Source organism: Podarcis cretensis (genome assembly GCF_951804945.1).
Source record: "Podarcis cretensis genome assembly, chromosome: 3".
Lineage (NCBI taxonomy): Eukaryota > Metazoa > Chordata > Lepidosauria > Squamata > Lacertidae > Podarcis > Podarcis cretensis.
The window spans coordinates 126213566-126237851 of NC_137172.1; the positions used below are offsets into that span (position 1 = coordinate 126213566).

Here is a 24286-nt window from a genome sequence, read left to right on the forward strand (position 1 = left end):
CTTCGCCATCGCTCTCAGACCCCCAGCCCCGAGGCTAAAAACGAAGCCAGGACAGCGAGCCGGATCCATCCCGCTCGCTGTCTTGGCTTCTTTGCTCTTTGGGGCTCGGGGGGGGGATACTTTTTTCCCTTTATTCTCCCCCCCCAAAAAAAATAAGTGTGTCTTATGGGCCGGTACGTCTTATAGGGCGAAAAATACGGTATGCAGCAAACAATAAAACCCAGAAATAAGCTTATGTTTTCTTTTTAAAAAAACATCTTCATCCACCTTCAGAGGTGTGGAGAATGGCAGCCTGGGAGACGGCTTTCTCTGTGGCAGCCCCTGAACGGTCCTCTCTGCAGAATTCTTGCTAGTATCTTCAGTATGCAGTTTCTGGCATATGCTTAAGATGCACATTTCTGAAAGGTGTTTTTGTGGGACCCACCTCTTCTGTTATGCTTAACTTATATTGTGCTGTTTTCGCTTCAGGTTGTTTTTTTTACTTGTTTTTGTAATTCTTTACAAACTGTTTTACTTGTTTTCAAATTGTACAATTGCTGTATTTTTCCATGTATAAGATGCCCCCTTGTATAAGATGCCCCCTATTTTGGGGGACTCCAAATTAAGAAAACACCCCACAGCACTACCCGTGTATAAGACAAGCCCCATTTTTAAACCTAATTTTTTGGTTAAAAAAACTTATAAACAGAAAAATATGATATATTGCTGTAACCAAGCCTTACAGTGAAGGGTGGCTAACAAATCACATATGTGTGTTATTTATCTTTTTGTAACTACCAACACACTTATGAGAAAGAAACTATAAATGAAAAAGTAACTCATTACCCAAATTGTCTTAAGTATGTCTAGACCTACCTATGTGATGCCGACACAAATCCCACATTAGTACTAAGCAATAGAATGATAAAACAATATCCCCTCTTCTCTCAGCCATAAGATTTTCATGACATTAATAACCTGTGAAAAAGACTATGAATCAAAAGTGGAGACACTATATGTACAGTACTTTATCTTGTCTAGTTTATTTTTTATTTTTTTAAAGTATGTCAGTGTATGAGTTCATGCAATATTTACTGGGAATAGAACACATAGCTAAGATGATTGTCACATAGATGCATGGAACTGGTCTGAGCTCAGCAATAAAGCCTTCTGGGCAGAACTATTAGAGTGAAATTGCAATGTATTAGAAAAGTCACAGAAATGTAAACAGTTGTTCCAATTTCGGTTTAGGAATCAAAGGAGAAATGGGAGTTATGGGCACACCTGGAAGCCAGGGTCCTCCTGGTCCTTCAGGATCTTCTGGAGCTCCAGGTGAAAAAGGTAAGAGCAATTTGTAGCTTAACTGGCCAAGTGAAGTCAGGCCTTTGGTTTAATTCAGGAGTGAGGAAACTGGTCCACAGGCCTGATTAGGTCCAGCTTGTGCCCCTTTGGCCAGGGAGGCCACTTTGTCACAGAATACCCTCCTGCTCCACAACTGACGTCATCTGTGATGTTAGGTGTGGGACAGGTAAGAGTCTTGGCTGCCAACAAGCAATCGGGATCTTTTAAGTATGCTCTGGATTTTTCCTTGGCAAAGGAGGCTGTAACAGCAAAATTGCTGGGATTGGCTGTGTTATGTACTGAAGTTCTCACCCTGGGCCAGCAGGGGGATACTGTAGATAGTTATGCAAATGAAGGATCGAATGCCGGTTCTACCACCGGAACCAGGCAGAGGGGGAGTCAATCAACAGCTACACCACCGCCCTCCGACAGGCTGCAATGCACTGCGAGTTCCGAGACTTAGACGATGCCCTGATGGATCGATCGTCTGTGGGATCCGGGACATCCGTCTGCAACGGCGTCTCCTCGCCAGGCCAGACCTCACGCTGCAGAAAGCCATTGAGGAGGCCGTAGCCTCGGAAGCTGCTGCACTCTCCGCCCAGGAGATCTGCAAGGCCAGCAGCCCGCTTCTTGCTAGGAAGCGAGTTCCAGTGCATCACGAAGAGGCCAGCAGTGATGAGGCATCCTCCAGTGAAGACGATGATGTGCACCAGACAAAGTGGGAGTGCAGGAAGTTCCAAAAGAAGTCCAAGGGCCAATCAGAATGTGCCGGCTGTAGAGGCAACCATTCCCGTGCCAAGTGTCGATTCAGAGATGCCATCTGTTGGAAGTGTTCCAGAAGGGGCCACATCACTAAGGTCTGCCGATCGGCTCCGTCTGACACCCCCCCTTCACCGACTCGCAAGTCCAAGTCTTCATTCCAGTCCGCCAAGGAAAGCTGTTTCGCTCTCACCAACTGCCGCTGCCCATCTGGAACCACGATTGGCCAAACCGACTCACCTACGCGACGCAAGCTGAACGTCACTGTGCTCATTGAAGGAGCTCCATGTGACATGGAGATCGACACCGGGTCTGCTCTGTCCATCGTGTCTTGGAGCACCATCAAAAGACTGGTACCCAGAGTGTCCAAAAGGCAACTCGACTCTCACCACGTACACCTGAGAGACTACCAGGGAAACAACATTCCCGTGGTAGGCGTTGGCCAGTTCCGGATCGCCTTCAAGGATTTTCCGGGCCTGCTCCGGCTGGTGGTGGTTGAAAGTCAGTGGCCAAGCCTCCTAGGGCTAGACTGGTTTGATTCCCTCAGCCTGAAAGTCACCAGCATCAAATGCAGAGACTGAGGGTCTGATCAAAGACTTTGCCGAGGTTTTTGACGGCACTTTGGGTCAATATACAGGTACGCCCATCTCCTTTAACCTTGATCCACAAGTCGCCCCCATCAAGCTAAAGCCATGCCAGGTTCCTTTTGCTCTCAAGGCTAAGGTGGACGAACAACTGGACAAGCTGATCGCCCAAGGAGTTTTGGAGCCAGTTGACCATGCCAAGTGGGAAACCCCCATTGTCACGCCTGTTAAGCCGGACGGGTCGGTGAGAATCTGCGCCGACTACAAGTGCACGATCAACATGGCACTTCAGCAGCACGCTTACCCTGTTCCTGTTGTTCAACACCTGCTGCATTCCTTGGGTGAGGGTAAGGTCTTTGCTAAGCTGGTCCTTGTCCAAGCCTATCAACAACTGCCCATCGATGATGCCACTGCTGAAGCCCAGACGATCATCACCCACCGAGGGGCATTCCGTTGCTGCCGTTTGCAGTTCGGGGCGAGTGTGGCTCCTGGCATCTTCCAAAGCCTTATGGAGCGTCTCCTGCAAGGGCTTCCGGGCGTGGTACCATATTTTGATGACATCTTGGTGTCCGCAGACTCACAACAGCAGCTGTTTGAGCGCCTCCGCGCCGTGCTGACCAGGTTCTCAAGGTAAAGAGGGAGAAGTGCCAGATCGCCGTTCCACAGGTGGAGTTCCTGGGCTATCTTATTGATGCCTCCAGCCTTCACCCGACCACATCCAAGATCCGCTCTATCCAGCAGGCCACCATCCCAAAGAACAAGACAGAGTTGCAGGCATTCCTGGGACTGCTGAACTTTTATAACATGTTCCTGCCCCACAAGGCCACGGTGGCTGAGCCTCTTCACCGACTCCTCAGCACGAAGACACCTTGGTCCTGGGGTCATCGGGAGACGGCCGCCTTCAACGCTGGTCCTTGCCTGTGACGCCTCACCTTTTGGCATCGGCGCTGTCCTTAGTCACCGTTTTCCAGACGGAAGAGAAGCACCGCTCGCCTACTTTTCCAGGACGCTATCTCTGACTGAACGGAATTACAGCCAGCTCGACAAGGAGGCACTGGCACTTGTGGCTGGAGTGAAGAGGTTCCATGAATACCTCTACGGCAGGACTTTCGACCTCATCACCGACCCTGGGCCTCCTCGCCGGTGATCGACCAACTCCACCGGTCCTCTCACGGCGATGGACTGTTTTCCTGGCTGCCTAACACTACCAGCTCGTCCATCGCCCTGGGAAATCGATGGGCCATGCCGACGCCCTCAGCCGTTGCCCTCTTTCAGCATTTGTGGAAGACCTGGCTCCTGCTTCATCGCTCCTCCTGATTGAGGATCTTCCGGCAGCGCCTGTATCGGCTGCCACTGTGGCCTCCGCATCTGCCCAGGATTGCACCATCAGCCATGTGCTCAACTGGGTGTGGAGGGTGTGGCCACAAGGGCCTTTTGCATCAGAATTCCAGCCCTTCACACCAGACAACACAAACTCTCAGCTCATCGCGGCTGTCTGCTGTGGGGAGACTGCGTCGTGATTCCCCAAAGACTCCGTCAACGCGTCCTTGAGGCTCTGCACATTGTCAAAATGAAGGCGTTGGCTCGGTGTTACCTCTGGTGGCCTAACATGGACGATGCCATCACTGCCTGGGTTTCCGCCTGTCAAGCATGCCAAGAATCGAGGCCTGCACCACTAGCAGCTAAGGGACACACCTGGGAGACGCCCAAGACACCCTGGTCGAGGGTGCACATCGATCTGGCCGGCCCCTTTCGCGGCCGGACCTTTATGGTAGTGGTGGACGCCTATTCCAAATGGCTGGAGGTGGCCCTGATGCCCTCCACCACTACCAAGGCTGTCATCCAGGTGCTGCGAGGCCTCTTTGTGACGCATGGGTGTCCTGATGTCCTTGTCTCCGACAATGGACCACAGTTCACGTCAGGCACTTTTGAGCGGTACCTTTTGGGACTGGGCATCCACCATGCCCTAACAGCACCATTTCATCCATCCAGCAACGGGCAAGCGGAGAGAATGGTGCGCTCGGCAAAAGAGGCACTGGGGCACCTGGACCAGGGAGACTGGCATGAGCGGGTCACCGAATACTTGTTTGTGCAACACATCACCCCTCATGCAGCCACAGGGCAGAGTCCTGCTGAACTGCTTATGGGGCGCCGCCTCAGGTCCCTGCTCGATCGGCTGCACCCGGACTTTGCTGTGGCCGAACCCCCAGGCTGCGCCATGGTCATTTGTTCCAGGAAACCAGGTCTTTGCCCGGAACTTTGTGGAGGACATTCATAGAATCATAGAGTTGGAAGAGACCACAAGGGCCATCGAGTCCAAAACCCTGCCAAGCAGGAAACACCATCAGAGCACTCCTGACATATGGTTGTCAAGCCTCTGCTTAAAGACCTCCAAAGAAGGAGACTCCACCACACTCCTTGGCAGCAAATTCCACTGTCGAACAGCTCTTACTGTCAGGAAGTTCTTCCTAATGTTTAGGTGGAATCTTCTTTCTTGTGGTTTGGATCCATTGCTCCGTGTCCGCTTATCTGGAGCAGCAGAAAACAACCTTTCTCCCTCCTCTATGTGACATCCTTTTATATATTTGAACATGGCTATCATATCACCCCTTAACCTCCTCTTCTCCAGGCTAAACATGCCCAGCTCCCTTAGCCGTTCCTCATAAGGCATCGTTTCCAGGCCTTTGACCATTTTGGTTGCCCTCCTCTGGACACGTTCCAGTTTGTGCCCAGAACTGGACACAGTACTCCAGGTGAGGTCTGACCAGAGCAGAATACAGTGGCACTATTACTTCCCTTGATCTAGATGCTATACTCCTATTGATGCAGCCCAGAACTGCATTGGCTTTTTTAGCTGCCGCGTCACACTGTTGGCTCATGTCAAGTTTGTGGTCAACCAAGACTCCTAGATCCTTTTCACATGTACTGCTCTCAAGCCAGCTGTCACCCATCTTGTATTTGTGCCTCTCATTTTTTTTGCCCAAGTGCAATACTTTACATTTCTTCCTGTTAAAATTCATCTTGTTTGTTTTGGCCCAGTTCTCTAATCTGTCAAGGTCGTTTTGAAGTGTGATCCTGTCCTCTGGGGTGTTATCCACCCCTCCCAGTTTGGTGTCATCTGAAATTTGATCAGGATGCCCTTGAGTCCATCATCCAAGTCGTTGATAAAGATGTTGAATAAGACCGGGCCCAAGACAGAACCCTGTGGCACCCCACTAGTCACTCTTCTCCAGGATGAAGAGGAACCATTGATGAGCACCCTTTGGGTTCGGTCAGTCAGCCAGTTACAAATCCACTGAGTGGTAGCATAGTCAAGACCGCATTTTACCAGCTTCTTTACAAGAATATCATGGGGCACCTTCAAATGCCTTGCTGAGATCAAGGTAGGCTACATCCACTGCATTCCCTTCATCTACCAGGCTTGTAATTCTGTCAAAAAACGAGATCAGGTTAGTCTGACATGACTTATTTTTCAGAAATCCATGCTGACTATTGATGATCACAGCATTCCTTTCTAGGTGCTCACAGATTGTTTGCTTAATGATCTGCTCCAGAATCTTCCCTGGTATTGATGTCAGACTGACTGGGCGGTAATTATTTGGGTCCTCTCTTTTCCCCTTTTTGAAAATAGGGACAACATTTGCCCTCCTCCAGTCTGCCGGGACTTCGCCTGTTCTCCAGGAGTTCTGAGATCACATCTGCCAGTTCTTTTAATACTCTTGGATGCAGTTCATCTGGCCCTGGAGACTTGAATACATCTAAACTAGCCAAGTATTCTTGTACTATCTCCTTAGTTATTCTGGGCTGTGTTTCCTCTGCTGAATCATTTGCTCCAAATTCTTCAGGTCGGGCATTGTTTTCTTTATCGGAGAAGACTGGGGCAAAGAAGGCATTGAGGAGTTCAGCCCTTTCTGTGTCCTCTGTTTGCATTTCACCATCTTCTCCTCTGAGTGACCCCACTGTTTCTTTGTTCTTCCTTTTGCTATGAACATACCCATAAAAGCCATTTTTGTTGCTTTTAACCTCTCTAGCAAGCCTGAGTTCATTCTGTGCTTTAGCTTTTCTGCCTTTGTGTCTACACGTGCTGGCTATTTGTTTGAATTCCTCTTTGGTGGTTTCCCCCCTTTTCCATTTTTTGTACACATCCTTTTTTAATCCTAACTCAGTTAAAAGTTCTTTAGATAGCCACCCTGGCTTCTTTAGGCACCTTCCATGTTTCCGTCTCATTGGTATTGCCTGAAGTTGTGCTTTTACTATCTCCCTCTTAATAAACTCCCAGCCATCATGAACTCCCTTTCCTTTTAGTATTATTGTCCATGGGATCTCACCCAGCACTTCCCTAAGTTTTATGAAGTCGGCTTTCTTAAAGTCAAGAAATTGAGTCCTAGTATGCTTGGCTGCTTCTTTCCGCTGTATAGTAAACTTCAGAAGAGCATGATCACTCGCACCTAATGATCCTTCCACTTCTACCCCACTAACCAGGTCATCAACATTGGTTAGGACCAGATCTAAAATGGCTGTTCCTCTTGTTGCTTCTCCCACTTTCTGGACAAAGAAGTTGTCTGCAAGGCCAGTGAGGAATCTGTTTGACCTTATGTTCTTGGCTGAGTTTGACATCCAACAAATATCTGAGTAATTGAAGTCCCCCATTACTACTATCTCCCTTCCTTTTGCATGCTTGGCCATCTGTTCCAGGAAGGCATCATCTATGTCCTCCGTTTGGCTTGGGGATCTATAGTAAACTCCCACAATGAGGTCACTGTTATTCTTCTCTCCCTTAATTTTGACCCAAATGCTCTCACTTTGGCTTTGAGGTTCTACATCTTGGATCTCTTCACAGGTATACACATCCCTGACATATAATGCCACTCCTCCTCCTTTTTTGTCTGGTCTGTTTCTCTGAAATAGATTGTATCCCTCCATTATTACATTCCAATCGTGGGACTTATCCCACCAGGTTTCAGTGATGCCTATTATGTCATATTTAGTTTGCTGTATCAAGAGCTCAAGCTCATCTTGTTTATTTCCCATGCTTTGCGCATTAGTGTACAGACATTGAAGTCCATTAATCATTCCCCCGTGTCTCTTATTTAAGGATTTTTTCCTCCCACCACTAGGTCTGCGTGCTGTTTGCTCCATTTGGTCTATGACATTTGGATGATCATCTTCATCAATTGATAGACTCCTACCTTCAGGAGCACTGTCTCCCTCCCCCACATTAGTCAGTTTAAAGCCCTCCTGATGAGGTTTCTGAGATTTTTGGCAAAAACATTCCTCCCAACCATTGTGAGGTGCAGCCCATCGCTTGCCAGAAGTCCATCTTCAAGAAACTGCAGTCCGTGATCTAAGAATCCAAACCGTTCCTGTTTACACCATTTGCGAAGCCAGCTGTTCGCTTCCACTATTTTCCCCTTTCTCCCTGGGCCACGTCGTTCAACTGGGAGGACAGATGAGCTGACAATTTGTGCATTTAATTGCTTCAATTTCCTGCCCAGAGCCTCGTAGTCTCTTTTGATCTTCTGGAGGCTATTGCTTGCAGTGTCATTGGTTCCCACATGAACCAAGAGGAAGGGGTATTTGTCAGTGGGTTTTATGATTCCTTGCAGTCGTTCAGTTACATCTTGGATCTTAGCCCCGGGGAGACAGCACACTTCCCGAGACATCTTGTCAGGCCCACAGATCACTGCTTCTGTTCCCCTCAGTAGGGAATACCCTATCATCACTACACGCCTCCTCTTAGGTTTGGTCGGGGTTCTTCCGTGAGCTGTCCATTCCAAGGTCGCCTGCACATTCCCTGAGGACTGACTTTGCTGCTCATCTTCATATACCTGATCGACTGTAATGAGGGAGAGATCCTCAAATGGAGTCTGCTCTTCGTCTTCCATGCTAGGGGAGAGGACCTCAAAGTGATTGTGTATTTCTAAACAATCAGAGCGAACCCTGGGCCTCCTACTTCTTTGAGTCACGTTTCTCCATATATCTGGCTCCTGTGTTGGTGAACTAGCCTCCTTCTCAGGGGAGTCCCCTGTCTCCTCCTTGGTGGAGACAGTGTGCCCTGTTGCTTCCAAGAAGAGCTCCAGCTCTCTAATTCTTTAGAGCGTAGCTACACGTTCCTCCAGTTGCTGGACTTTGTCTTCTAAGAGGGCAATCAACATGCAATTGCTGACTTCCGGGTTGGCGCCTCCAGCAATGGCTGAATTCCTCTGATCGGGAGGAATTTGCTTCGTGGAAATTAGGGTCTGGCCGCCACAGCGAAGGCAGGGACCCACCAAAAATCACGGGTGGGAGAAGCCTGTGAACGTGGGATTCGGCTGGCACCTTTTGCACCTCCCCTACTCGCGGGGAAACCCGGTTTCGGGGATACGGAGCGATGTGGGGTGAGTGGCGCGGTGCTTCGAATTGACTTCTTCTTTCACGGAGTGAAGCCTCATAGCTGTTGTCGGAGAGCGCTGACTTTTTCCTGTGGACAATTTGATCTTAAAACAACTACCCGTGAGTAGAACGGAAAATTGGATTTTTAAACGTCTTAATTTGGCACCGAAACGGGGGGGTTTAAAACAGGAAGTCTGCCTTCCCCTTTTGTAAATAGACTGAAGCAAAGAGGCTGCAAGCTAAAGTCTCGGAAAGTCTTCTGTAAAGGAATAAACGTCCATCGGTTAAAATCATTAACCCCCCCCCTTGGAAGCAGGAGAAGAGGGGGAAAATTTGGGATCGTGTAAGCCTGCAGGAGAGAGAGCGAAGAAAGATAAATTACCACCGCTTCGAACCTGGAAACGGGCTGCTAGTCAGACTGACGTTTTGGGAAAGTTCATTGACTGTGAATAAAACGTATGTGGACAGATAGCTAAATAAGAGAAATATATTGTTTCCATTGTTTCCTTCTGCGTTTAAAAAGGAGTAAAAGTAACCAAAAATTGAAACTAATTTTGTTGCTTGAACTGTGTTTAAAAGGATTGATACAAATAGAAATTGTTTCCCTCTAGAGGGAGCCTTTGAAACTGTTACAGGAGTGGAGCTGGGGGGATTACCAGCTGCAGAGATAAAAAATTGTGCGAACCAGGGATTGACCTTGGATTGGTAAGAATGTCGACAGAAGAAGCCTTAGTGATTGCATTATGCAAGATAAGTGCTTCATTGGAACAGCTTCATAAGAAGACGGATGTGATGACTATCAAAATTGACAATTTGGGACAAAAAGTGACTGATTTGGGACAAAAAGTGAACATCTATACAGAAACTATTCAGGAATTGTTTCAGGAATCTACTTTGACATGGCAAATTGTTGAGAAGGCAAGGGAGAAAGTTGTTGTTGAACCTAAAGTAATACAAGTGGAGAGAGTCCCAGTCTTACAGAGGCAATTTGATGAATATAAGTTGTTGCCTTCTATGACTGAATTTAGAGAAAGTCAGATTTTGAAGATTGGAACCCTGCTTGGATTTGAGAAGGAAAGTTGGATAGATTCCCTCATGCAGGGATGTACTGACCTTTGGGATTTGGACTTGGGCCAGGAGGAGATTGGAGTTGTGGGGCCTTTCAGTTTTGGAGGGATTTTGAAACACGTCCTGAAACATCTTTTGGACTTTAGTGCTAACTACGGAGATTTGGCTGACCTGTCGAGAAGGAATAAAAACATTGCTAGGTTGGAGCCTCCCCGAGATCTACTCCTCGGCATCAAAGGAAGGAAATTAAGAACAAGATCAACAGAAGTGCATGTATAAATATGAAGAAGATCTGCAGAAGGGACTTGGAAAAGAGTTAAGAGCCTCGGACAGAAGATCACCAGGTTGATGGACCATATGGAATAGACGGAAAGGACTGGCAGAATCCGAGACCAGGGAGAAGAGACGGTGGAAGAAGATTGGAAAAAGTTTAAAGTTTATTTATAGAAATATTGTAAAATTAATGAGTGTTAGAAAAATGTTGGAATGAAATTATATGGCTTTAGTAGAAATGTTATAAGGAGTTAAGTATAAATAAGTACAGTGGTGCCTCGCAAGACGAAATTAATCCGTTCCACGAGTCTCTTCGTCTTGCAGTTTTTTCGTCTTGCGAAGCACGGCTGTCAGAGCTGCCTCTAGGTCCCAGCTCACAGAGGACCAACGCCAGGCTGTCGTTATGTACAAAAGTCTTTATTGAGGTTTAGTTTCCATTTCAAAGCCGCAGCGCGCAGCTCTACGTCTTAAAGCCTAGACCGGCGAAGTCCCGTCTGAGTCTCCGCCCCTTCCACACCAGTTTAAGACTCTCGCTTTGCTCCACCTCTTCCTAAGTTCCTTTCTCCTCTGGGCCCTCCTGCCCGCTAGGGTTTCATCCTTTCTGGACTCCTCTGACGCTGACCCCCCTGATTCTTCCCCCTCCTTCCGGCGGGCTTTAGGACCTGGTTCCCTATCCGGGCTACCTACTGTGCCGCTCGCCTGTACCTTTGAACTTGGCGCGCGCACCCAGCCGGCAACCTTCCTCTTGACCGTTCCCTCGCTCTCCGATGGAGGCGTGGCCAACCCTGACTCATCTTCTCTCGCTGATGGTGAATATGTGGGCTCTGATACCTGGGACTCCTCCCCCCCACTACGCTCTGGTGGGGAAGCTGGTCCTGATTTCCAACTGCTGCTCTGGGAGTCCCCACTGGCCCCTTGCTTCTGGGGTGTCCCCCTTGGGTCCCCCCTTGCCCTGGCCATCGGCGCCCCCTTCTGTGAATCTTCCGATTCGCTGGAGAGGCTCATGGAATCTCTCGGGCTGCTGTCATCTTCTACGCTGCCCTCGGATTGCTCCCCCTCGCTCTCAATCTCCTCCCCTCCCTGCGCTCCCTCTGAGTCCCTGACAACGGCTATTAGCAGCTTTGGGGCTTAGCTGCTTAGCAGCTATTAACGGCTTAGCGGCTTTAAGAAAAAGGCAACAAACTCGCAAGAACTCGCAAGACGTTTTGTCTTGCGAAGCAAGCCCATAGGGAAATTCGTCTTGCGAAGCACCTCAAAAAACGGAAAACTCTTTCGTCTAGCAAGTTTTTCGTCTTGCGAGGCATTCGTCTTGCGGGGCACCACTGTATTATGGTATTAATGGAAGATAAGGTTACGAAAAGGGAGGTGAGAGGAGGTCAATGAAACGAGGGAATGAAAGATAGGGCATTGAAACGGTATGATGTATGTTTTTTAATTTTTTATGTTTAGTTTAATGTGTTAATGTTGTGTTGTGCATGGTTTGTATTGTACATATTGTATTGTATTGTATTTCTTTTGCCTTTTTTCTTTTCTTCTTCTTTTCTTCTTTTTTTTGTAAGGTTTAAAAGTAATAAATATTATTATTTTTTATAAAAAAAAGACAACATGCAATTGCTGCAGGTAAAGCTGCCTGCAACCTTTGGCAATATGGCAAACATTGCGCAGGAACCGCAGGTGACTGCAGCTGTTCCCTCACCCTCCATCTTGAGAACATGTCGTTGGGGGTGGCTACAGCAGTCCTCCATCATAAAAAGCGTGAAGACAGGACAAATAACTCCCCCAGAAAAAAAACCCTAGGTCTCCCCCAACAAACGTTTGAGACTAGCTCCCCTAAAACTAAAAGATGGATCAAACTGTGCGCGCCAATAGGCGCGCACCGCTGCCCTGCAAGCTCTGATAAGCTCCTCCCACAGCTAATCACCTGCCTCAACAGAAACCCTGCCCCCTCTGACCTTTGCCCAGGGAGAGCAGCTAATCAGCCACAAAGAAACACACACACAAGAAAACCCTTTTTGCTCCTTCTTCAGCTGCTGCCCTGCAAGCTCATTCCTTGGGTGCCAGCCACAGTAGTGGGAGTCACTGGACCTCACTCGTACCAGGTGGCGCTCGAAGACAGACGCTTGTGGCGCCAGCACATAGACTAGTTTAGGCGCAGGGCTGGGGACTTGGACACTACCGTGGTGCCCCCAACTGCGCTCGTGGCTCCGGAACAGACACTTACAGATGGTGAGGCTCCACCTACACCTCTCTCAGGTCCACTGCCGGCATGGACCCGAACCAAGCCACTTCAGAGGGCCTGCCAGACTTACCACAGACTCAGACCACTGCCGTGCCTGACATTTCACCAACTCCACTTGCGGAGTTTCCACCCACAGCAGCAGATCCAGGGGACTTGGTTTCAACGCCACCTAGGGTTGCACCACAGCCTCAGCAAGAATTGGGTGGCCCCCCGGACTTAGCTACCAGTCCCCGGCGGTCTGGCAGAGTTTCCAAGCACCCAATTTATTTAAAGGACTATGTTGTTGGACATGTATCACTGTTGGTCTAAGTATGTGAAATGTAACTGATATGCTTTTGTGCCTAATTGAACCATTACGTGTAGTGCTGTATATAAGGAAACCATCACGATTGTAACTAATGCCTTATCTTGGTGGGGAGGGGTGTTATGTACTGAAGTTCTCACCCTGGGCCAGCAGGGGGATACTGTAGATAGTTATGCAAATGAAGGATCAAAAGTGATGTTCAGTGATTGCGTAGTTTGTATGCAAATGAAGGATTGAAAGTGACGTTCAGTGATTGGATAGTTTTAGCAAGTTGTTACAGTAACAAGGTACTGGAGCTCTATATAAGCAGGCTGACTGCGCCCTTCAGTTTAGTTCAGTTCTGGCCTCAGAATAAAGAAGAGCTGTTTGAAGAATCGCTGTGTCGTCTGATATGTTTGCCCACAACTTAACAGGCTGAGCTGCAGAGTTCCTCCTGAGGTTCCTCATAGTGCACCTGACTCCTGCCAAAGCAGAGCTTGAAAGCCTATCAGCTGACCAGCACTGATCTCAAGCTCTGTTTGGAACTTACTTTGCAGAATCACAAAGGAAAATTGCCTTACACCAGGATCCAGCTTGTCAGCTGGAAAAAGTTCCCCACCCCTGGGCATCCTCGCAGATGGTGTGCCACGCCCCCAGGACACGCGCCAGGCCCACCCCCCGCTCTCTGCCCCTTCCCCCCCCGCTCTCCGCCCCTCCCCCCAGGTGCCAAAGCATGAAGCTCCGCCACTGCCTGATGCCACATAATTGCTCTCCCAAATTTTGCTTCGCAACCTATTCCTAAATTCAGTACTTGTAGAACTGATTGCCTTTTTCTGTCACTGTGCAAATCTTGGAAGTAAATCCTGTTTCAATCTGATTGTGCATTTCTATGTACAAGCCTCTTTGGAGGGTTTGAGAATGTTTTTTCTGTGCTCTGGGAGGGAAAATATCCTTATTCATGAAGGCTTAATTGTGCTCAACTAACACATGCTTTTTGCAGGTGACCGGGGTTTTCCTGGAGCTGTGGGGCTCAGAGGTGATCCTGGCTCAAAGGGTGAAAAGGGTGAAGCTGGTCTACGAGGAGAGCCAGGGAAAATGGATCATGTAGACATGGAAAGCATGAAAGGCCAAAAAGGAGATAAAGGAAGTAAAGGTCTGTAAAATTAAATAGCATCTGCCTTTTGCATGTAACTTCTCTTCTATTTTGAACACATTCTGATGCACTGAACCCCCTTCCGCAGTGTTTGGCTTGTCTCAAAAACCAGAATAAAGATCCTGCAGAATAAAGAATAAAAAAGAACCTCAAGGAGGTTTGCTAGCATCGTCAGCTACCCTCCTTTACCAGCAAAAAAACCTCTTCTTATCTTTGCATATGGTCTAACAGAAAGTGAAGAAGATGCATACTAACATGGACTGAATGTCTTAAATCATGCCAAATTCGTGCATCCCTGCCTCCGCATCTTGTTGCGGAGCGCAGATAACGGACGGTTTGCGGGTGGCGCAGCCCCCCCCCACCCCACTCTGGGGTAGGGTAGTCAGGGTTAATTACCCTCATTTACCCTCAGGGGAATTACTGGCACGACTGGCTGTCCGATCTCTTAGGAAGCCGACATATCTCTTTTTTAAAAAAAAATAATTTTTTATTAAGCTTTCACAAATATCTCCAATTAACAATACCCAATTAACATATTTTTCTCTTTTGGACTTCCCTCAGCTTCTCTGACAATCATCCGTATTTGAATTTATTATCTATGCATTCCCAAAATTAATATCGCCTTTTAAGATACCTTTACAAACATATTTGCATTCTTGCAATATTCCTTATTCTTTCACAAAGCTTCTTTAAAACCCACTAGCGTTGTTTGCTCATCACATACACTTTTCAAATACTCAGAAAATTTTCCCCAATCCTCAGTGACCTTGTGATCTCGTTGATATCTTATTTTTCCAGTTAGTTTGTCCAGTTCTGCATAGTCCGTTGACTTCATTCTCCATTCTTCAAGCGTCGGTAATTCTTCCTGCTTCCATTTTTGGGCCATCAATATTCTCGCTGCAGTAGTTGCATACTGAAAGAGCTTATGATCCTTTCTATTTATTTAATTTCTTGTCATTCCTAAAAGAAAGGCTTCTGGTTTCTTTACAAAATTATATTTCAACATCTTCTTTAACTCACTATATATCATCTCCCAAAACCCCCTTACTTTCTTGCATTCCCACCACATGTGAAAAAATGTTCCTTCTTTCTCTTTACATTTCCAACACTTATTACAAGTTTTAAACATTTTTGCTAATTTAACAGGTGTAATGTACCATCTATATACCATTTTCATAACATTTTCCTTTAAGGTGGTGCATGCTGTAAACTTCAGGTTATCATTCCATACTTTAGCCCAGTTTTCAAAATATATATTGTAACCAAAATCTCTGGCCCAGTGAATCATTACCGACTTAACTTCCTCGTCCATCGTATACCATTCCAATAACATTTTAGAGATTATCTTACAATCATTATTCACAATTTCTGTTTGAAATTTTGAGTCTTTTACTATATAACCCTTCTCTTTCAACTCTTTTTTAAACATATCATTTATCTGATAGTAGTGCAACCAATCAAATACATATTCTTTTACTTGTTCATATGGCTTCATTTTCCATTTCTCTCCCTCTTTAACCACCAATTCTCCATAAGTGATCCAGTTCCCTCTCATATTAGTTTTCTTAACACTCATAACCTCTAGTGGGGACAACCAGTGTAGAATTCCTGATTCCAATAAATTTTTATATCTATCCCATACTTCAATTAAAGATCTTTGGAAGATGTGGTTTTCAAAAGCTCTATGACTCTTCTTTTTCTCCAACCATAAGTACGCGTGCCACCCAAATCTGTTATCAAATCCTTCTAAATCCAATAATTTTGTATTCTTTAGTTTTATCCATTCTTTTAACCAACAGAGACATGATGCTTCATAGTAAAGTTTCAAGTCTGGCAGAGCAAAGTCTCCTCTTTCTTTTGCATCTGTTAATAACTTATATTGAATTCTTGGCTTTTTGCCCTGCCAGATATATCTTGAAATCACTCTTTGCCACTCTTTAAAGATCATTGTCCCCTTAAGTATCGGAATCATCTGAAATAAAAATAACATCTTTGGGAGTACACACATCTTAATTGTTGAAATTCTGCCCCAAAAGGATAATTTCAACCTTCCCCACACCTCCAAATCTTTCTTAATTCCATTCCATACCGGTATATAATTGTTCTGGAACAAATCAATATTTTTGGGGGTTAGCCATATTCCCAAGTATTTTACTTTTTTCGCTACTTCAATACCTATTTGTTGTTGCTTTACTTCTGCTGTTGCTTGATCCATATTTTTTGCTATAACTTTAGTTTTTTTCCTATTTAATAAAAATCCTGCCACTTTACCAGATTGTTCAATTTCTTCTAAAGGAAGCCGACATACCGTATTTTTCGCTCTATAACACGCACCTGACCATAACACGCACATCGTTTTTAGAGGAGGAAAACAAGGGAAAAAACATTCTGAATGAAACAGTGGATGTATCATTTTTGTGCTTCATGCTGTGGCCACAGACATGTGATCTGATGGTGAATTTGGGGTGACCCAATGCAAAAATCCTGAGAATCCCTGTGGATCCATGCTTTGTAACCACGTTTTTGCACCATTGCAGCCCCAGGCAACAGTGGGTGCGTGATTTTTTGGGGGCAGGCTGTAGCCATGGACATGCTATGTGCTCTGATGGTGAATTTGGGCTGACCCAATGCAAAGATCCTGAGGATCCATGTGGATCCATGTTTTGTAACCACATTTTGGCATCATTGCAGCCCCAGGCAACAGTGGGTGCGTGATTTTGGGGGGGCAGGCTGTAACCATGGACATGCTATGTGATCTGATGGTGAATTTGGGGTGACCGAATGCAAAGATCCTGAGGATCCATGTAGATCCATGCTTTTTAACCACGTTTTTGCACCATTGCAGCCCCAGGCAACAGTGGGTGCGTGATTTTGGGGGGGCAGGCTGTAGCCATGGACATGCTATGTGATCTGATGGTGAATTTGGGGTGGCCGAATGCAAAGATCCTGAGGATCCATGTAGATCCATGCTTTTTAACCACGTTTTTGCACCATTGCAGCCCCAGGCAACAGTGGGTGCGTGATTTTGGGGGGGCAGGCTGTAGCCATGGACATGCTATGTGATCTGATGGTGAATTTGGGCTGACCCAATGCAAAGATCCTGAGGATCCATGTGGATCCATGCTTTTTAACCACGTTTTTGCACCATTGCAGCCCCAGGCAACAGTGGGTGCGTGATTTTTGGGGGGCAGGCTGTAGCCATGGACATGCTATGTGATCTGATGGTGAATTTGGGGTGACCCAATGCAAAGATCCTGAGGATCCATGTGGATCCATGCTTTTTAACCACATTTTAAGTGGGGAGGGAAGGAAAAACACAGAAAGGACAAGGAGCACGAGAGGGGTGTGCAGAGAAGCAGCTGGCTAAGAATGCAGGAGAGGGGTATAACGGGAGGGAGGAAAGGAAGGCAAAAGTTTTCCCTCACCTACCCACCCAAGCCAGCCAGCTCTCTCTCTCTCTCTCTCTCTCTCTCCCTCCTGCATGTTTTCAGCAGCACGGAGACACTCTGCTTTCCCCTCTGCTTGCCTGGTGGGGAGGGGCTTTCCCTGCTCTTTGTTCCGTTTGAGCAAACACAGCAAGGAAACAGAGGTGGGTGGGCAGTAAGACCCTGAGGCAGAATGCAGGAAAGCAGCCGCTTCCTCTTTTCAGGTTTCCCTTCTAGGAGATGCGAGATTTGATTTTTGCCTGATTTTTTTTGCCTCCCCTTGCGCCATTTGGCTCCAGGGACCACACATTCGCTCAATAACACACACAGACATTTCCCCTTCCTTTTTAGGAGAAAAAATCTGCGTGTTATAGAAGGAAAAATACGGTATCTTATTACCAGAACCCGGAAGTCAGGTGTCCCCCATCTTATATTAGTGTGGCTGCCTCATGGACTAGTTCTGGGTGGTAGTGAACAAATGGTCCCTGAAGAAGATCCTTCTAATGAAGCAGATGCAGAAGGGATGCTGGCACACGGACTGCATCCTGTATCCTGTACAGTCATACCTCAGGATAAATGTGCTTCAAGTTAAGTATTTTCGGGTTGTGCTCCGCCACGACCCAGAAGTAACAGAGCGTGTTACTTCCGGGTTTCGCCACGTGCGCAGGCGGTCAAAATGACGTCACGTGCATGTGCGGAAGCGGCGAAACGTGACCCACAGACACAGGTTGTGTTCGCTTCAGGATGCGAACGGGGCTCCAGAACGGATCCCATTCGCATCCCGAGGACAGATGGGGGAGGCCTGTGTGGCCAGTAGGATGTCACCACCACTTCTTCCACCTCAGCAGTCGGACCTTGGGCAGCATGGACCATGGTGGGAATGCATATAGCAGACCTGAAGGCCAATTCTCTGTTGGTGCATTCATCCCACAGCAACCTAGTGATCGGAAGCAGGAGAGGTTGTTTTGAGAGTACATTTCACATTGCTCCCTTGATGGGCCTCGTATCAGGTTATCATCTAAGCAGGGGTACAGCCATACTCCCAAAGTCCATACACACCAGAGCAACTAGGAGTTTGCAGAAGACTCTCCGAGAAGATTTGAGGCCAAACAGCAAAGCCCTGATTTGGAAATGTCTGTGGTTTGTGTCGTCCCCCTGTTTTCCATTCAGCATTCCACAGCTCTTGGAATAAGTCTGGAAAAGGCAGGGTAGCCAAACACTGCTGTCCATCTGGAAAGGTAGACTTGGCTCCTTTGGTTGCCGCTGGAGCATTTGCCTGTTTCCATGGATTGTTCCTCAGGGAGTTCCAGGACTCTCTTGGCTTCTGATTGAAAATACCTTCCCTTCAGGGGTGACACTTTCAACTCTTCTTCAGTCAGCTTGCCTTTTTTTTCCTTTCATCTGAGGCTGATAAGGGCTCAAAATCGGAGAAAATGTCCAGGGCGCCCACCACTTGCTGGCCCTGAGTCCTATTCCTCGCCCATCCCAAGTCCTTGGACGTTTGCTGCCTTTCTTGCGCTCCCTTGGGTGGGGAGACTTGGCATAGGCCCTGGAAGGAAGGAGAGGCGCAGGAGGGGTGGAGGAGGCAGAAGACGGCGAGAATTGTGATCTCTTTCTTTTCCGCTTATTTGCCTTGCCACCTGCTTGCGCTTTTGAGGGGTTCCTCTACCCCAGGAAAAGCCAGATGAGAACCGTCCTCTTGGAGGGACTTACCCTGCCTCCGGCTGCCGCTCTGGTCCCTGTCCTACGGCTTCTCCCCATTCCACCAAGAGTCTCTCGCTGCCCGGCATGGGCGGATGCCTTTTGCTCTGCGCAACCCGCCCGGAGCGAGCGCGAAAGGAACGGAGACTGAGTCGCCTCCCTGTCCGCTTGCCGCTGCTTCTGCCGCTGGATCGGACTCAGGATCGGGCTCGCTGGCTTCGCGCTGGGCGGCTGCGATCGGCTCCCTCCCTCTCGCCCCGCCTGTCTTCCCCACCCAGCGACTGAATGCCGCCCCGCGCAACTCCCGGGAAGCGCCCCAGTCACGCGGCTAGACTGCTCTGAGAATCCTCACCCTGCCTGACCGACCGGTGGGAAAAGCCATCCCAGTCTCGTTACTGCCCTCCAGGATCCCTGGGGAGGGTGACGTTACAGATAATCAAATTTCCATTTTACCTCTTTCCAGATCCATAGAACTGCTTTTAAAATGTTTCAGAATCACTTGTTGCCCTACAGTTTCAAGGACATTTTTTTTTTCTTTAAATGATTTTTCTTTAGACAGCGTACCACTTCTGTGTTAAGTAGATGTCTCTTCATTTGCTTTGTACAGGAGCTAAAAAACACTGCTAATTGTCTTCTCATTTCCACATCATATATTAGCAACTAGGAATGCAGTTGGCGCTGTGGTCTAAACCACCGAGCCTCTTGGGCTTGCCGATCAGAAGGTCGGCGGTTTGAATCCCTGCAACGGGGTGAGCTCCCATTGCTTTGTCCCAGCTCCTGCCAACCTAGCAGTTCAAAAGCATAATAGTGCAAGTATATAAATAAGTACCGCTGTGGCGGGAAGGTAAATGGCGTTTCCGTGTGTTCTGATTTCCATCACGGTGTCCTGTTGCGCCAGAAGCGGTTTAGTCATGCTGGCCACATGACCTGGAAAGCTGTCTGTGGACAAACGCCAGCTCCCTCTGCCTGAAGAGAGATGAGCGCTGCAACACCATAGTCGCCTTTGACTAGACTTAACTGTCCAGGGGTCCATTACCTTTACCTTTATTAGCAACTGAGGCTAATAATGCATTCTTGAATATGAAACGTTGCGGATCTCTAACCTCTAACGTTGCGAATAAACGAATGCAGGCAATCAGACGGCAGCTGCATGCACTCACACAGCAAAATAGAAAGCCCTTCAGATGTATATAGAAATGGATAAGACATACTTACTGATCACTTCTCCCAGCTTATGAAAATGTGTTTTTGTTAAAATAATGCTACTTGCCAAAGGTGGGTTACACTATAATAAATAATATGTTAAAATCAATTAAAAACCTTTTATGTTGCAAATCCTGGGAAACAAGACATATAACAAGGGAGAATATAATGAAATAATTGCTTTTTATTTCAAAAAGTTAGGCCATTCATGTTTTTATCCTCTCTATATAAGATATTCCGCTCTATGTGTTCCTTGTCTAAAAGTTCCCACTCCCTGAATCCATTAAAAATGAGAAAAAGGCACCTTGGACATACTTAGAGATACTTGTGCCCCTGCTGCCATTTCACATGTTTTGTTGCTCAGGCGTGCTCTGGTCCATGGGGTCACAAAGAGTCGGACACGACTAAACGACTAAACAACAACAAATTAGTGTTGAAAACTGAAATTTAGATTTAAATCCTAATGAAGTCAAGCTGTAGTTCAGTTATATATTCTGTATAAACTCTTGATTGATTGATTTATTACAGTAGCAGAATAACTAAATTTATATCAACTGATTTGTCATGCTATTCTCAGAGTGATTCTCACATACTTCAGATGTGGTAGAAAGAGAACCATGACGCAAAGCAACATTTTTATGCTTTCTAGGACAACTGGGACCATTAGGAGAGAAGGGAACTGCAGGGGATCCTGGCACACCAGGAATGCCAGGGAAGGATGGGGAGCCTGGTCTACCTGGACAAGCAGGTATGAAACCCTGACTTCCTTTTTATCACTAATGTGAAGCCTCTGCGTGTGACTATTAATTACAGTTCTACTTTTGTAGCATTGCTGGGCTCTTTCATAATCTAGCAGGCACCTTTACATTGTATTTTAATGAGTCATGTAGTTCAATATATTTTTTAATAACCCCTTTCCATTTTAGGGCCAAAAGGGGACCAAGGCCCTCCAGGATACCAGGGTGAACCAGGAGCTCCTGGACAGAAGGGGTCCATGGGAGAAATGGGTCTCCCAGGTAATATTAACTTTGGCTATTTGGAATTATACATCAGCTAACTTCCCACCCATTTCCCAGTAACCAAAATGTTCAGATTAGTTTTAACACATTATGTTACTTTTAAGAAAGAAAAATATAATATAATCCAAACTTTTATTTTTAGGACCATCAGGAGAAAAGGGTGTGCAAGGCCTTCCTGGTGAGGCAGGGAAACATGGGTTACCTGGAGCAAAAGGTGTGAAAGGTGAAAAAGGGCAGGCTGGGCTTCCAGGAATTGGCTTCCCCGGGGCTCCTGGTGAGAAGGTATCCATCCACAGTTGTTGATAAACTATGTTAAATATCCTAAACAATGTAAAGGTTTCTGTGCACAATGCATCTCTTTCTGATTCCAAGGCATAAGACTGATGTGCAAGAGTACGGGCTGTATTCAAAACAATTGTTGAGGATAGAAGGGCATTTGCATTGGAAGCTGCCTTCTCCCAAAAAGCATTGGTCTCAGGGGTTTTCAACCAGTGTGCCATGACACCCTGGGGTGCCTTGAATGATAGTCAGGCAACACTAGACTCTGTCCCTCTTTCCTTCCCTCCCTCCTCTGATGCCCTCTTGCTTTTCTGCCTTCCAAAGGTTTGTGTGGCTGTTTGTTGCTGCAGCCCTGGCTATAAGCTCCCTAGGCGAATGGTGCCTCTGGGGCTGTCCAGGGGGTGCTGGTTCCCAGGAGCTGAGGCGGCCAGAAATTTAAAAGGCACTAGCCTTTATGAACATGCAAAATTTAGTTCTTTTCATCTGCACATTACAATGGAGCTATGTATAATATTAGTCCACTTCTCTGCTTCAGAATTGTATTGGGAAGTGATTTGCAGTGAAGAAATGGGTGGTGGTGGTGGGATGCTTTGCTCACCTAATGTTTTCCCCTTGAACTACCCCTAACTGCTTTTTCCCTTGAAGGGTTTGAGGTTAAACATGGACTCAAAGCCCCACAGTGATAAAAGAATCTGGGAAGCAAGATTCAGGAGAAACTTCAGGATAATCGATTGGGGGGGGGGTTAAGCAGCCCCGATCCGCCTTGTTTCTCAACTGCATAAATCTCGTTCCTGAGGATGGTTTCATAGAATTGTAGAGTTGGAGGGACCCCAAGGGTTATCTAGTCCAACCCACTGCAATAAAGGAGTCACTGCTAAAGCATCCCTGACAAACGGCCATCCAACCTTTGTTTAGAAACCTCCAATGAAGGAGAGTCTCCAACTTCCCAAGGGAGACCGTTCCACTGTCAAACAGCTCTTACCATCAGAAAGTTGAAATAAATTAAAAAAATTTAAAAAATGTCCAGTAGCAACTTAGAGATCTACTAAGTGTGTTCTGCGTAAGCTGTGTGCATGCACATTTCTTCAGATACGAAAAGCTTATTCCCAGAACAAACTTAGTTGGTCTCTAAGGTGCTACTGGACAATTTTTTATTTTTTTATTTATTTCAACTCTGTCAGACCAACACGGCTACGTACCTGCATCAGAAAGTTCCTGATATTTAGTTGGAATCTCCTTTCTTGTAACTTGAATCCATTGGTTCTAGTCCTACCCTCTGGAGCAGGAGAAAACAAGTTCCCCCTTCCATGTGACAGCCTTTGAGATGTCTGAAATCTCTTTTCCAGGCTAAACATAACCACCTTCCTCATTGGTTCCAAGGGAGTCTGTTCTGCTTAGTTCCATAAAGTTCTTCCAAGAATCTCTTTTCTTGTAATTTTAATCCCCTCGTTCAGGACCTATTCTCTGGAGCAGCAGAAAATAAGCTTTCATTTATCTGAGTGTTTATTGTTGTTTTATTTTTATTTTTATGTAATTTTATGTCATACGCTCTAATGTAAACAAATATATATCTCAGTGCAACCATGTTAAACAGTTAAAAGAGGAAAAGTAATAATAAACTATGTTACCAAAAAAAGAAAAAGCTTGCTTTATCTTCCATGTGATAGTCCTTCAGATATCTGAAGATGTCTATCATACCACTTGTCAGCCTCCTCTTCTCGAGGCTAAATGTACCCAACTCCCTGAAACATTCCTCATACGTCGTGGTTTCCAGACCTTTTATTACCGTTTTTTTCGCCCTATAGGACGCACCAGCCCATAGGACGCACCTAGTTTTTTTGGGGGGAAATCAAGGGAAAAAAATTTTTTCCTGCCCAGGTTTGCGCAGCCATCCCCAAGCTAGAAGAGGGAGACGGAGTGCTCCATCTCCCTCTTCTGCCTTCAGGGACAGCTTCTCTAGCCTCCGTGGGGCAGCGGCTTGCCCTGCTGTCCCCTGAGCTGGTGGGGCTGGTGATGGGGAGAAGCAAGCTTGCTTCTCCCCCCACCCCCGCCAGCCTCCAGACCAGGTCCGGGAATAGCGGGGTGGCAGCGCTCCGCCTCCCTGCTATCCCCCGAGCTTGTGGGGCTGGTGGGGGGGGGAGAAGCAAGCTTGCGTCTCCCCATCGCCAGCCCCCAGATCATGTCGGGGAATAGCGGGGTGGCGGCGCTCTGCCTCCCCGCTATCCCCCAAGCTTGTGGGGCTGGTTGGGGGGAGAAGCAAGCCTACTTCTCCCCCCCCCCCGCCAGCCTCCAGACCAGGTCGGGGAATAGCGGGGTGGCGGCGCTGCGCCTCCCCGCTGTCCCCCGAGCTTGTGGGCTGCAGGCTGCTGCCCGCAAGCCTTGCGAGCCCGCGGGACCTCCCGCCAGGCTTGCAAGGCTTGCGGATAGCTTCCTGAAGCCTGGAGAGCGAGAGGGGTCGGTGCGCACCGACCCCTCTCGCTCTCCAGGCTTCAGCGAAAGCCTGCATTCACCCCATGGGACGCACATGCATTTCCCCTTCATTTTTGGAGGGGAAAAAGTGCGTCCTATTGGGCGAAAAATACGGTATATTGCTTGTCCTCCTCTGCAC

At 47.2% G+C, this 24286-nt stretch overlaps 1 protein-coding gene across 2 annotated transcripts in view; it reads left to right on the forward strand.

Moving 5' to 3' along the window:
• COL4A1 (collagen type IV alpha 1 chain) overlaps positions 1-24286 on the forward strand; it is a 191070-nt gene that overhangs the window by 125355 nt on the left and 41429 nt on the right. For both annotated transcript variants that reach the window (XM_079971031.1, XM_079971030.1), the window contains exons 33-37: positions 1231-1320; positions 13899-14051; positions 21030-21128; positions 21307-21396; positions 21542-21681. In XM_079971031.1, coding sequence (XP_079827157.1) covers positions 1231-1320; positions 13899-14051; positions 21030-21128; positions 21307-21396; positions 21542-21681 — 572 coding nt within the window. The remainder of the gene's footprint in view (positions 1-1230; positions 1321-13898; positions 14052-21029; positions 21129-21306; positions 21397-21541; positions 21682-24286) is intronic.